The sequence below is a fragment of the Marmota monax genome, unplaced genomic scaffold (genome assembly GCF_021218885.2).
Source record: "Marmota monax isolate L192 unplaced genomic scaffold, Marmota_monax_Labrador192_F-V1.1 WCK01_AAM20220418_F8-fsc00010, whole genome shotgun sequence".
Taxonomy (NCBI): domain Eukaryota; kingdom Metazoa; phylum Chordata; class Mammalia; order Rodentia; family Sciuridae; genus Marmota; species Marmota monax.
Window position 1 is genome coordinate 17,838,205 of NW_026692321.1, and position 15,166 is coordinate 17,853,370.

The following is a 15,166-nucleotide window of genomic DNA, read 5'->3' on the forward strand; positions in this document are numbered from 1 at the left end:
CTATATTTATTAAATGTTTCATATACAAATGTAATATGTAGCCAGGGCTGACAATGCCTATTTTTAAAATGTGTGCAAAACACTGCATGGATACTGTTAATCTCTAATTCTAAGAAGCCATGAGGATGTTCCCAAGATGGTATGTGCCTGCAGCAGCTCAGATAGTGGGGCTATGAAGGCTGGGATACCCGGAAAAGCCTAGCACAGATGTTTTAAATGAGCAGGGTGTGGTAGTGCATGCCTGTAATCCCAGTAGCTTGGGAGGCTAAAGCAGGAGGATCACAAGTTCCAGGCCAGTCTCAACATTTAGCAAGGCTCTAAGCAATTTAGCAAGAACCTGTATCAAAAAATAAAAAATAAAAAAATAGGGCTGGGGATATAGTTCAGTTGGTAGAGTCCCTGCCTTGCATGCACAAGGGCCTGTGTTTAATCCCCAGCACCACAAAATAATAAATAAATGAAATAAAATGGGCTGGGGATGTAGCTCAGTGGTAAAGTGCCCCTGGGTTCAATCTTTGGTACCAAAAATAAATGAATAAATGAATGAATGAAGAATAAATAAAAGTTTTAAATATGAGGGAGTATGACAATGGGTGATGGTTTATCCTTCCTGTCAATTTCCTCCTAAATTTCCCACAGTGAGTTTTAATTAACACTTTCCAAAAAGGGGGTTGTAATCCAGTGGTGCTGGGGATTGAACTCAGGGCCTTATGCATGCAAGGCAAGCACTCTACCAACTGAGCTATATCCCCAGCCCCAAGGTAAACAAATATATGATTTAAATCTAACTCTGGTGACCTTTGTGATGAAACTTGGAGAATCTGCTGTTATTACTATGATTTATTGCACATTACAGTTTTTTTAAAAGATGGACACAATATCTTTATTTTATTTATTTTTATGTGGTGATAGGGATTAGACCCAGTGCCTCACATGTGTGAGGCAAGTGCTCTTCTGCTAAGCTGTAACCTCAGTCGCCACATTACAGTTTTTTGTTTTGTTTTCCAACTTTGTTAAAAAGGAATTTAGTATTTGAGAAAAAAGAAAAATGAGCTCTCCTGGTTCATCTAAGCAGCCTAAAATGTCTTTCTTCAAGGGTCGGTCAGCCTGAGTGGGCATGTTGGGCGTTTGGGGACAAGTCCCTGGGCTGATAGGGAGGCACTCTACAGGGTGCTTTGCTGACTGCTCAAATGATCTAACTGGCTCTCTTTGAAAAAGGTCTTTGAAAAAAATCAATACAAAGCTTATCTGGCAGGCTATAAATAAATTCTTTTGAGCAGTACACCCACTTTATGCAAAGCACTTGTATAGTTGTTGAGATTAGAGGATTAGGAGTCTTCTGTTTAACAGAAATCCAGTCAGGAGGAATCCTTCCTGAGAGGCCCAATACTTGTGAGATCATTGCACATGGCAAAACAAACACAGAGCGAAAGGCACCAGAGGCAGTACTCACCCTCCCCATCCTAACAACCATTTCACAAGAATTAGAGAACTGGTATCAGGAACTACCAGGTGTAAACAGCCTTATCTTGGTTCAAAGTTAGGGAGTACGGGGACCTCAGGGTCAAATGGCTTTGCAGTTTTTATTTACAACACTTTAAAAGCACGATGTGAGGTCAACAAGGCTATTTAACGGCATTACACATACTAAATTACTAAAATTCAATCGGTGTAGCCCATCTCAACAAATTTATCTATATATTTTTAATTTCTAAACTAGTGGTTGGGAATGACTGAAGACAGGTGTAAGGTTTAACTTACCTCATTGTACTTTTCTTTTTCCCCAGGCTTTTTTCTATTTAGTTCTGTTTCACTAACCTTTCCTGTTAAGAGTCAGACATGCAACCTGTTTCTAGCTTCTTGGGAAGAGGATTTGGAAATCTTTGGAAGAGGAAATTTGAAAGATTTGGAAGAAGAAATTTTAAAATTACTTCCTTGGGGAGAAACAAATCAAGAATTTCCATCTGCAGCTTTTGCAACTCTATTTTCCTATGAAAGCATAAAGTGGCACGCCTTGTTAACCTGACAGACTGTGTTTGTATGACCTGCTCCTGGGTGAGCTGTCCTGCCTGGCTTCATTCCAGTGCTGTTCCTGCACTCTGGTCCTGCAGCCTCAAACTTCAGGACTTACATTCGTTTAAACACTCCACTGGGCCATATTCCATCCCCTGCACCTGGTTAACACTTAGAAAGTCTGTGGTTTGGGTTTCAGATCGTCCCTCCTATCATCTCCTTTTTTGCTTCTAGGTTTAATTCCCTTCCTCCTGGATTACCATTTAAAACTATGCAACATGGGTAGTTTCTTTATCTCTCTCAGGCTTAGTTTCCTCACAAGATTATTCTGAATAATAAATTAGCTAAGACATATGCAAAACACTGAGAATAATGACTGGCACATAATAAATATTCAATAAGTGTTAATTATTTGTACTATTCTTTTAGCATGTTACAGGGACCTTTCCAGTCCTTGTCAGAAAGCATCTATTTCTCATGTTGACAGCTAAGCTTGTTTCTTTCAGTATGTTCAAGATATTCAATTGTCTTTTATTCGTGGAGAAAATTCGTAAAAGTTTTATCACAAACATCTTGCAGCACTGGATGTAATCAGATATTTTATTTGAAAATAAGGGGTTTTGACCAGTTGTGGTGGTACAGGCCTATAATCCAGCATCTTGGGAGGCTAAGGTAGGAGGATTGCAAGTTTGAGGCCAGCCTCAGGAACTTAGTGAAGCCCTAAGCAACTCAGTAAGACTCTGTCTCAAAATAAAAAATAAAAAAGGGCTGGGGATGTGGCTCAGTGGTTAGGTGCCCCTGGGTTCAATCCTCAGTACCAAAACAAACAAACAAAAAAACAAAATAAGTTTTCTTTTCCTTTATAAAGAAATTGTTCTATTATTGTTGTAGAAAAACTAATTGCCAATACTTTGCAGGAGGAAATTTAGAGATTTTCTCATCTCTGTGCTGCATAAAGCTGTCTTTTATACCATTCCTTCTCCAAGGAAACGATGCTTCAGTGGGCCAGGCTCAATATAAATTTGCATTCCTAGGATGAATCTCACTTGATCATGGAGTATTATCCTTTATACATCTTGCTGGATTCAATTTGCTAATATTTTGTTAATGATTTTTTTGCACTGTGTTTATGAGAGAATTTAGTCAGCAGTTTTCTTTTTTTGTAATGGCCTTACATTGTTTGGTATCAGTGGCCTGACAGAATGACCTGGAAAATCTTCCTTCCTGCCTTCAGACAGAGGATGCACTAAGATAATCTTATTTCTTCTTTTAGCATGATAGCAGTAAACAGTTAAGCCATCAGGGCTGGGGATTTTCTTGGTGGAAAGTTAATTATAAATTCAATTTCTTGGGCTGGGGATGTGGCTTAAGGGGTAGCGCGCTCGCCTAGCATGAGTGCGGCCCGGGTTTGATCCTCAGCACCACATACAAAGATGTTGTGTCTGACGAAAACTAAAAAATAAATATTAAAAAAAAAATTCTCTCTCTCTCTCTCTCTCTCTCTCTCTAAAAAAAAAAAAATCTCTAAAATAAATAAATTACATAAAATTTCTTTAACAGACATAGAGCTATTTGGTTTTGTTTGTCTTTTAAGAACTTTGTCTATTTCATATAAGTTGTCAATTTTATTGGCAAAAGTTGTTCATAATTTCCTTTATCACCGTTTTAGTGTAAGATCTGTAGTGATAATCCTTCTTTCATTCCTGAGACTGGTCATTTGTGTTTTTGCTTAATCAGAATTGTTGAGTTTATTGATTTTATTGATCTTTTTAAAGAACTCAACTTTGATTTTCTCTTCTTGGTGCCTTTTTTTTTTTTTTAAGAAAGAGAACACTGTAGAAGACATTATAGGTTTCTTCAATCTCCCCCCAAACATCCTCCCTGCTTCTGTCCCTGGGGTAATTTCTCTCTTGTTTCACGTTTACATTCCCCTACACAATGTGTACATTAATCAATGCTAATTTCTACCACACTGCTGGGTGGTAGAAATTACTCACCGTGTTTCCTGCTTCTGCAGCCAGTCGGGCAGCATAGCGGGCTATGAGTCGGTGCTCCTCATCCAGCCGGCTAGGACTTTCCAGGACACTGCCAATGAGATAAAAATTCAACAGGTGTCTATTAAGCACCCCCAATTGTTGTTCCATCCTTAAAAAGAAGACACAGGAGAAAAGCTTATAATTCAGAATAATAACAAAAGAAATGCAGGCCTGGATCGCAGGCAATAATGGTCTCCTGAGACAAAAGGGGACTCAGAGATGTGAAGCTGCACGTGTCACTCTTCCCCAGCGTATACCACACTCTCCCGCACCATCAAAGGGACACTTCTTTTTGAATGAAGGGCTAAGACAGGGTACTCAACAAGTTCTGAGTTAGGGATTTCTAACCAAATGTTGGGAAAAATTCATGACTTTTTAGACCTAGATCTTGAATTCAAAAAGACCAAGAGAAAACTAGAATATCATGAAAAAAGAAAGAACTGAGAAAAAGCATACTTGACATGGCTGAGCAAAAGTGGGGAACCCCGGTTGGAGCCAACCAAACTACTGTAAAGCCGGAGAAGAATCCATGGTATTCAACATTCCCTTTTAATGCCTCTCTCTTATTTTACTATGCTTATTCTACAACTTTAGCCCTTAGATTAGGCAACTAAATGAAAGAAGGGTTCTTGAGTAGGTTAGTCCTATGTAAATGGTTGACTTTTTTATTTTAGTAAGCTGTTGTTTACTCATACCAGCCCAGTCCTAGATTAACAGGGACTCTGTCAGGCATGGTGGTACACACCTGTAATCCCAGCAACTTGGGAGGTTGAGGCAGGAGGATCGCAAGTACAAGGCCAGCCTCAGCAATTTAACAAAACCCCGTCTCCAAATAAAAAACAAACAGGAACTGTATCCACATAATTATCTTTAAGACTGGAAGAAGCTTTAGGACAAAAGTGACAATGATGACTGACCAGTGAAGGTTTCTGTGGCTTGTCTCTACTTTGGCCCTAGTTTCATGAAGTTTCCAAACCTCTTGATCAGAATTTGGCGGCATGACAAGTAATATTTAAGAATTTAAAGATATGAGTTCAACACTCCCCCAACCTTGTTACAATGACTATGGGGATGCTGGGAAGGTCCAGGTTAAATCAAGAAAGGGAGTCCTGACTTTTTCTTGCATAGAAGCAACTGCATTTTTTCTATTTAAAAAAAAAAACAAAACAAAAACTTTCTATGTTTCTATTTCTGTGGCCAATTTAACCTTAATTTAGTCTTTCCTCTAGGATAGATTTTTTTTTTTTAAACATGTTTTAAGTCTTCTGGCTATAACCCCTATCAATGTTTTACAAAGTTTTAGGTGTGTGAATGTTCATGTTACTCAGTTGGCTGTAATATTTCAGGGTCAAGACCCCATAGTCTGAGTTGAACTACCATATTTGTGCCTTAAAGGTGTTTTGTCAGAAACAAGAGAGCTGTGTGTTTTATTTATTGACTTATTGCAGTATTGTGGAATGAACTCAGCAGTGCTCTCCCACTGAGCTACATCCCCAGCCCTCACTTTTTCAAAAAATATTTTATTTTGAAAAAGGGTCTTACTAAGTTGCCAAGGCTGGCCTTGAACTTGGGATCCTATAGCCTCAGCCTCCTGAGTGGCTGGGATTATGGGTTTACATCACCATGCCCAGCAAAAACTGTATCTTTTAATTAAAAAACAAAAATGAATGATTAACAAAACAAGTGAAATGACATTACAGAGGGAATGGCAGCCTAAGAGTGGGACCTCTGTAATATGGCAAGGCTCTCTGGCACAGAAGCTCCTTTTCCTCTATCACACTCCATCTCTGTAGGAAGGTTAATCTTACGTGCCATTTACACACAAGCATGGATGATAAGACTGCTTTAATTGGCTATGTTTTCTAGACAGAAACTAGAACTGTGTGTTAATGAGAATATTTTATTCTTGTTGTTACTGGGAATTGAACTGAGAGGTGGTCCCCAGGCCCCTTTTTAAAAGTCTGTCTTTATCCCCAGCCCTTTTTATTTTTTATTTTGAGACAGCATCTCAGTAAGTTACTGAGGGCCTTGCTAATTTGCTGAGACTGGCCTTGAACTTATGATCCTCCTGTCTTAGCCTCCCATGTTGCTGGGATTACAAGTATGTACCACTCAGCTAATGAGAAGTTTTAAGGTCAATGAAAATTATTTGATGGTAATTACAAAGGTTCCTTACTCTTCTGTTTGACTTACATTTTCAGAATTAGCCAGGAAATGCCTGACTTCTTCAATGAACTATGAGGCTCAGTTCCTCAGACTATAAATCAAGAAGAGATGCAGCATTCACTACTCATCATGTTCTCCCAGGACCACAGGCCACCAATTTTTGCTCAGGGAGTCTAGGACCTAAGCCTCGGGACTTGAACACCTTGGCAAAACCTACCATAAACGTTTGTGGGCTGAAATATCAGACAGCTGTCTCTGCCAACATCCTGTTGCTATTTTACTGTGGCATCTTTAAGCATCCTAGACAACTGCCCTTACTGATAAAAAGTAATTTTTCCTGCCTGGGGTAAAACAACTCAATTTCCAAAAACCAAGAGGCTGGAATGAGTGCACAGAAATCAGGTGTTGGACAAGAAGATGTTCTCTGTACTCAGCGTGCAATTATCAGCCTTACTTCCCCTTCCACAGAATAAGCCCCTTTGGACCCAACTGGGACTCCAGTGGATCCTAGATCTTCTATGGCTTTTGAGAGAGGAAAATGCCCCCAAATCACAATGCTTCTTAGTCATACAAAAAAAAAAATCATGGGAAATAGTGTGGCATACCATAGTAAAAACAGTCCTTTTCAAGTGTACGTTTCCCCCAATGACTACTAATTTATTCCTGTTAAAATGGGGGATGATGAGTGAGGTCAAAGGACCTTCCCAAGGAGCCATGCATGCTATGGGGAAAACTTGGATCAAATTTAATGTTCTACCTATTATATACATAGTTTATATATTATGATTTTCTCTTACAATAGGCTTCTCAAAGCAAGGCTTTACAAGTTCTTTGGCATCATACTCCTCTTTGCTGCTATGTAGAGGGAAGGGGTGGCTTTAGGTTATTTAAATTTCACCTGTCATCATCCTTGGGGAATGGTGTAGGCATGGAGTAGACAGGAGGCTGTGGTTCTACCTGAATGAAAAGTGCTTTGTTTGGTATTAACTTTTTTTTTTTTAAGGGATTAACTTTGCCATAGTTAGTGGTTACCTAATATTTTTCCATCTCAACCCACTGAGGGATCAGTCACATTCCCATATTAACAGTAAGTCAGAACTCTAGATAGGGAAGAGGGGTTGAAGGGCAAGGGGGGTGGGACATGGGGTTAGAAATGATGTCGGAATGTGATGATCATTATTATCCAAACTACATGTATGAAGACATGAATTGGTGTGAGTATACTTTGTATACAACCAGAGATATGAAAAATGGTGGTCTATATGTATAATAAGAATTGTAATGCATTCCGCTGTCATATATAAATTAAAAAATAGTAGCTTTTATTTATTTATTTGTTTTGCCATAGTAGTTTTTAGGGTAAGGAGCATGGAGGATTATAGTACATGTAACTATTATAATATGAGGAGGTATATATAGAGTTCTAAAGAAGCCTCTTAGGTGACAATGATCCAATACCACTATTGAAAACCAGTGGTTTAAAGAATCAAGAATGACAGATTTATGCCAACATGCTAAAGATGAAATAGGGTGATGGTAACAAAGCACCCATATTAGACAAAGTGAGATTGATTGGCCTTCACCTTCGAGTATCAATAGGAAGATTTCCTTCTTTAGAAGGAGAGAATGCATGAAATACTTCTGTAAACGATATCTGGAACTGTAGATCTCTAGGAGGTTTTATGCACTCTTCAAGTGCAATCTGAAGGGGTTAAACCCTACTTCTGGGGACTTTATAACTCCACGTTTAGGTAAATGCTGGGCTTGGCAAGGCTCCTTCTCTTGTGGAAGCCAATGCTTCAGCAATTGTTTTAACTCTGCCAACCATAGCTGGCAAGTTTTCAAGAGCACCCCACATGCAGAGCTTTTCCGGCTGGCAACCCCAGGTAACCCAGCTCTCACTCCCCTCCAATCAGCCCTGGCCACCCGCCTGGTGCTGCTGCTCTACCACTAACCGTGCACAGTGCTGCAGACGGGCCACATAGGAGGCTATCAGCGCATGCTCATCGGCCAGCGAGCTGGGTATATCCTGGCTATACTGAAACCTGGGAACGATGCAGGCAAGGACAGGAAGTGTGACACAAACACAGAAGGAAAAATGAACATGGATTAAAATGAGCAAACTTAAAAATAGGAAAAATAAATCACGATAAGGAAAATAATAAAAAACCACAATGCATAATGGGATAAGGTATTAGGCGATCTGGACTCCATCCCAGTCCTTTAACACAAGCAACCTTTTAGGAGATGATGTTGGCCAACTGACAACACAATCCTTGAGGAGGAGGACTGTGCTCTCAGATCTGTCAAGGTTCTGGGCTTTGCAATGGGTGTATGTTTTAGGGAGGCCCTCTGGCAGAACTTGAGCAGAATGAATCTATTTCGTATTACTAAGTGATTTCTGATCATTTTGCTTTTATAGCTTTTGTCTACCCTTAAGCATTTTCAATGTTAATGCACACTGCTATCTAAATATTATTTGTCAGAAAACCTCCTTTAGCTTCAGTCTATTTTCTCCCATAAAACTTGTACTTGAAACAAATTCACTGGAATTGTATCGAATAATAAGACATCTCTGTGAGGCTCTCAGAGATATGTGAAAAGTTCTTAAGCACATGCTCTTTTTAAAAAAATTTTTTTATTCTAATTTGTTATATATGACAGCAGAATGCGTTACAATTCATATTCACGTATAGAGGCCATTTTTCATATCTCTAGTTGTATACAAAGTATATTCATTCATATCATTCCACCATCATTTCTGACTCCATGCCTCTTCCCTTCTCCTCCAACCCCTTTGCCCTAACTAGAGTTAGTCTATTCCTCCCACGCTCCCCCTCCCAACCCCACTATAAATCAGCCTCCTTATATCAGAGAAAAACTCGGCATTTGTTTTTTGGAATTGGCTAACTTCACTTAGCATTATATTCTCTAGCTCCATCCATTTACCTGCAAATGCCATAATTCTATTATCTTTTAATGCTGAGTAATATTCCATTATGTATTTTTACCACATTTTTTTTATCCATTCATCTACTGAAGAACACTTAGGTTGGTTCCACAATTTAACTATTGTGAATTGTGCTGCTATGTGGCATGTTTTTTAAAAAATTTATTATAGAAATGCTAAAATTTGCATAAAATACAATAATCTAATGACTGCCTCTCAGGTACCCATCAACAAACATGAACAAATATCAACATTTCATCAATCTTGTGTAATCTATTCTTTCTTCTTTTAACTTTGGTGCAGGAAAGGTGGCTACAGCAAATCCAAGGCAATTATTTCACTTGGGAATCCTTGAGCTTATATATCTATCAGTGAATACATTTTACATGACCAACATTATCATCACACTTATGAAATTTGGCAAAAGTGTTTTAATATATCAGCTATTTTGAAAAATCTCTTCAAACCCTAAAAGTGTCCCTTTCCTGTTAAAATCAAGATCCAAACAAGGTTCCCACTTTGCATTTGGTTGATAAACTTATATTTGATGGATATATTTCTGTCTTTAGTCCATAATGGTTGCATCTTTTCCTTGTTTATTTTATGACATCTGTTGTGAAGAAACCAGAATACCTCGTAGAATACACTACATTCTGGATTTGACTGTTTCCTGTGCAAGTTATAAGACATTATAACTTATTTCTCTATCCCGTGTTTAGATCTAGATACTTGATTACATTTTTTGCTTGTTTTGTTCATGAGAAGTGGCTTGAGTCTTTGTATGTTGTACTCATAAACCAAAAAGAAGGCACATAATGGAATGGAATACAGACACTGATGAGTGGACTCAGATGTTATTGGTCATCTCTCTCCATTATGAAGCCCTTCTTTTAAATTTTAACTTAATGGTCTTTTTTTCCCTCTAGCTGCCTTTAATATGTTCTCTTTCTCATTACTTACTGTTCAGCAATTTTATTCTGATGTATCTTGGTTGGTATGGTTGATGTCTCTATTTAGCCTGATTAAATTTATTGAGCTTTTCTGTTGTTGTTGAGCCTATAAATCTGTAGATTTATAGTTTTTTTGCTTGACATTGTCCCACAGGTAACTGAGCCTCTGTTCATTTTTTAGGAATTTTCTTCCTTGTGCTCCATTTTGGATAGTTGTATCTCTCTGTCTTTAACTTCAATGAACTATTCTCCTGTGATTTCTGATCTTCTGTTAAGTCCAGCCAGCCACTGACTTTTTCAATTCAAGCATTGCCCTTTCAACCCTAGGCATTCCATTATTCTTGTTTAAATTTTTTTTTTAATCAAAGTAGAAAATATATTCAGAAAGTTTCAATTACATTTGGTTCTTTCTTATTTCTTCCATTTTGCTCATTATATACATATTTTTCTTTATATTCCTGATATTTACCATTACTGTTTGAAAATCCATGCCTGCTAATTGCACCATAGATTATTTCTAACTCTGTTTCTCTTGACTGATTTTTCTCCTGGATAGAGCTCATATTTTCCTGCCTTTTCCTGTGTCTTCTAAACTTTTTTTTTTCCTTCCTGAATCATGGAAATGATGAATTTATATTATAAATGTCTGGATTTTGTTGCCTTCCTCTAAAGAATCTGGCAGTTTTTTTTTTTTTTTTTTTTTTTTTTTTTTTTTTTTTGGTACTGGGGATTGAACTGAGCCACATCCCCAGCCCTAATTTTTATTTTATTTAGAGACAGGGTCTCACAGAGTTGCTTAGCACCTTGCTGTTGTTGAGGCTGGCTTTGAACTCAGGATTCTCCTTTCAGCCTCTCCAGCCACTGGGATTACGGGCATCTGCCACCTCACCCCACCAGGTAGTTAATTTTGAGGCTTGTTTTAAGCTTCATCAGCACAGATCTACAGTGGCCTTTATCAAGGACAATTTTCACCCTGCTCCTAAGGAGTGGCCTTCCTGATGGTTTTTACAGAGTAATGTTCAGTTTTCAATGTCGTCTCTCTACTTTGACTGGTCGGAACTCAAAATATTTGTGTGTCTCAGGTAATTACCTGTTCCATTCTCAGATTTTCAGGATTTGTTCTTTCCAAGGTCTTAGAAAGTCTCATTCTATACAAATACAGCTTAGTTTTCAGAAAGATTCAAGGGAACCTCCATGCATATTTATAGAGCTCTTTCTCTGCATGGCTTCCTCCCCTCTGGTATTCTGCCTGGGAAATTCCAGCTTTCTTGAAGTCTGACTTCTATCTCCACATCTCAGAAGAGTGCCTTGCTCTGCTAGTATCCATTGCACTATGGACAAATGCCTCTGGGCAGGATGCCAGAGCAAACACAGGGCTATCTCCACTTGCTTCTCTTCCCTCAGGGATCAGTCCTGTAGCACTTACTATCTACTTTCTGAAAACAACTGTTTCTTATATTTAGACCAGTTGTAGTTCATACTGGGAAAGCTATAATTTAATAACAGTTACTTCACCACAACCAGAGTGGAAGTTCCCTAATAACTCATTTTTATCATACCTTTGTAAAGTATTGATCCACCTCAAACTGGAAATGAAAACTTAAATAAAACTGCTTCTTCGTGGTGGATAGGTTGGGAAGTACTGCAATATAACCTTGCAGGCCACTATCTGGACATAAGCTTTTACTTTGATATAAGAAGCTATAGGAGGGTTTTGAAAAGAAGCAAGGAGGGCTGGGGTTGTGGCTCAGTGGTACAGCACTGGCCTAGCATGTGAGGTTCGATTCTCAGCACCACATACAAAACAAAACAAAACAAATAAATAAAGACCCATCAATAACTAATAAAAATATTTGTTTAAAAAAGAAAAGAAGTAAGGAATGATAAGATTTACATTTTAGTAGGATAATTTGTTTTGTGGAAAATAAACTGCAGAGAACAGAAGCACTCAAGTAGATTATTGCAACATTCCTGAGGGCATGGTGGTGTACACTTGTAATCCCAGAGACTCTGGAGGCTGAGGCAGGAGGATCACAAGTTCAGGGTCAGTCTCAGCAACTTAGTGAGGCCCTAAGCAACCGAATAAGACCTTGTCTCAAAATTAAAAATTACAAGGGCGGGGGAATGGATGTGGCTAAGTGTTTAAGCATCCCTGGGTTCAATCCCCAGTACCAATAAAAAAAATAAAAATAAAAATTCTGCAACATTCTAAACATTTCAGATGAGAGACAGGGTGTGTAGAAAAATAGTAATAGCAGAAGTGGCAAGAAATAGTAGGATCTTGGTGTTTTGTTTTGTTTTGTTTTGTTTTTTGATAGAGTTGATCTAATAATCAAACAGTTTAGATGGATGTAAGAGAATGACAGGAATCAAGATTTTTACTGAATAACTAAAAGAATGAAATTGCCAATAACCAGGAGGGGAAGACTGGGAAAAGTAGATTTATTGGGGAAGATAGAGAACTCAGTTTGGGACATGCACATTGTAAGACATGTATTAAACACCCAAAGAAAAGTACTGATCAGGAGGTAGACATAAGCAATTAGAGCTGAGGAAAAGGTCTGGACCAGAAAAATAAGACTAGAAGTCACCAGTATGCAGACAGTAATCATTATTTAATTTTTTTGGTAGTACTGGGTATTGAACCCAGGGCCTTGTGCATGTGAGGCAAGCACTCTACCAACTAAGCTGTATCCCCAGCCCTAAGACAGTAATAAAATCTATGAATACAGATGAGACTACCTATAGGTAAGAGAATGAAGATAGAAAAAAAAGTGGTGTCTACTGCCATACCACCCTGAATGTACCTGATCTTGTCTGATCTCAGAAAAGAAAAGCCATCCAGGCATACTACCATTCAGAGTTCAAAAAGGTATGAAGCACTAGCAAAGGAAGCCAGGAAGGAATGAAGGAAAACGAGCATGACACCTGTAAGCCAAGCATGACAGTGTTCCAGTAAAGCAGGAGAGATGATCCGTGCCAGACGCCACTCAGAGACCAAGCAAGGCCCTGAGCAGTGACCACTAAAGTCAGTGCCGTGGAATCCAGGAAGTTTCCATGACAGCGCTAGTTCTAGCAGAGTAGTGGGAGGTGAACATCTGACTGGTGTACATGGCAGAACAAAAAACAAAGATGCTTACTACAGATAACAAGAAGTTCTCCTAAAATGGTAGAGAGAGAGACACAGGGATAACTGGAGGGGAAACTGAGGCCAAGATAGGACTCCCCCCACTAAAAAAATAAGAAGAATGAGATGTATAAATTGACAGAAAAGATTCAGTTGAGATGAGGGCAAAGGATGACAGAGGAGAACTGCTTTACCAGAAGTCCTTAACTGGCCAGTGACGATGAGGCCCAGTGCACAGAGGGCCCTCTAGCCATGCACATGGGTAGACACAGGCGGAGGAGTACGTAAGGTGGGAGCTTAGCGGATTTTTTCTTTCTAATTGTTTCTTTTTTCTCAATGATATGGATGTGACAATCTGCCAAACTCCATTTTAAGTTTATAGAAAGACTGTTGTTTAGAACTAGTGTTATTTGTATTTGCCAGATAATTAAGCTCCTCCTCCTTCTCTTTTTTTTTTTTTAAAACAGTACTGGGGATTGACTCATGGGTACTCTACCACCAAGCTACATCCCTAGACATTTTTTTTTTTTTTTAAAAGACAGTCTCACAAAGCTGCCAGGCAAGGCTTGGGCTTCAAACTTGCTATCATTCAGACCAGACTCAGCCTCCCCAGTCACTGAGATTACAGTATGTGCCACTGTGTTGACTCCTAACTAAGGATCTAGACCGAAATGAAAAGCATTATCAGTAGCTGCCTGCAGTAGAAAAGGAACTGAAGTGTCCATGCATTTTCTGATCATTTTGCTTGATAGTATGCTCACCTTGAAAGCTGCACCTGTTTGAACAGATTTTTAACTCTTCTTTTTGACAAAATACAAATATACGTATGACACTAACTGAAAAATAGGTTAGAAAACTGTTTTTCTAAAGCCAAGTCAATAGTTTACAATTCAGTATGTATTTTCCTATAAATAATTATTCTAAGATGTCAAATATCAACTCAATCTATAAAAGTAGGTGATTTTCATGCCTAAATATATAATAGTTCTAATAGCATTTCTGATGGAAACTGGACATTTGAAACAGTGTGTGGAGCACCTAAGAGGTATCAGGCAGAGATGGGGACACCATAGGAGCATAACCCAGGCATGGCTACTGTCCTGTTGGTGCTACAGTCTAGGGGAAAAGACATGACCACAAAAATAGGTGCAAAATTGCAAATATAGCTGTTGAGAGGGATATTCTCTAAGAGGACCTAACAGAACTTTAACCAGTCAGGGAGATTAGCAAAAGCAAGGCCAGGGAATGAGCCTTGAAGCCACGATGGGATGAGCATACCCTCCCAGGATATGCACACAGCAGACTTTCACCCAAGACTCCCCTAGTGCCAGACCAACAGTAATGAGAACCAGCGCTGGGACAGAGGGCCCTGGTGGGACGCGGTAGGGTCTAAAGTCATTTTTCTAGTACTGCGTTTTCCCAGACTACCTCCTCCAGAACTTCCTGGCTTTTCTACTAGATCAGACTCTCTGGGAAAGAGGCTTGGGAATCTGCACTGTTTCATGGTTTCAGCAGAACTTCTTTTCCTTTCCTCCCTTTCCCTCTTTCTCTCTGGACTAGGGATTAAACCCGGGGTGCTCTACCACAGAGCTATATCCCCAACCCTTTTTATTATTTATTTAAAAACCATTTTTAGTTGTAGATGGACACAATACCTTTGTTTACTTATTTCTTATGTGGTGCTGAGGATGGAACCCAGGGCCTCATACATACAAGGCAAGTGCTCTACCGCTGGGCCACACCCCCAGCCCTTAATTTTTATTGTGAGACAAGGTTTAGCCAAGTTGTCCAGCCCAGTCTCAAACTAGTGATCCTCCAGAGCTGCTGGGATTACAGGTGTGTGCCACTGAGCCCAGCTCAGCACAGCAAAAAGGCACATTTGTGGGAACAGTTAAAAAAGAGGCAGGGATTTGTGTGGGGAAAA

The 15,166-nt window shown here is 39.0% G+C and overlaps 1 protein-coding gene across 18 annotated transcripts in view; it reads right to left on the reverse strand.

Annotated features, from left to right (window-relative positions):
* Positions 1–15,166, reverse strand: part of Dtnb (dystrobrevin beta) — a 234,482-nt gene that overhangs the window by 44,516 nt on the left and 174,800 nt on the right. For 12 of the 18 annotated variants that reach the window (XM_058578414.1, XM_058578413.1, XM_058578405.1 and 9 more), the window contains 2 exons: positions 8,171–8,260; positions 4,011–4,098 (listed from right to left, as the gene is read on the reverse strand). In XM_058578414.1, the coding sequence (XP_058434397.1) occupies positions 4,011–4,098; positions 8,171–8,260 (178 nt within the window). The remainder of the gene's footprint in view (positions 1–4,010; positions 4,099–8,170; positions 8,261–15,166) is intronic. The other 6 variants (XM_058578416.1, XM_058578412.1, XM_058578417.1 and 3 more) reach the window with 1 other exon arrangement.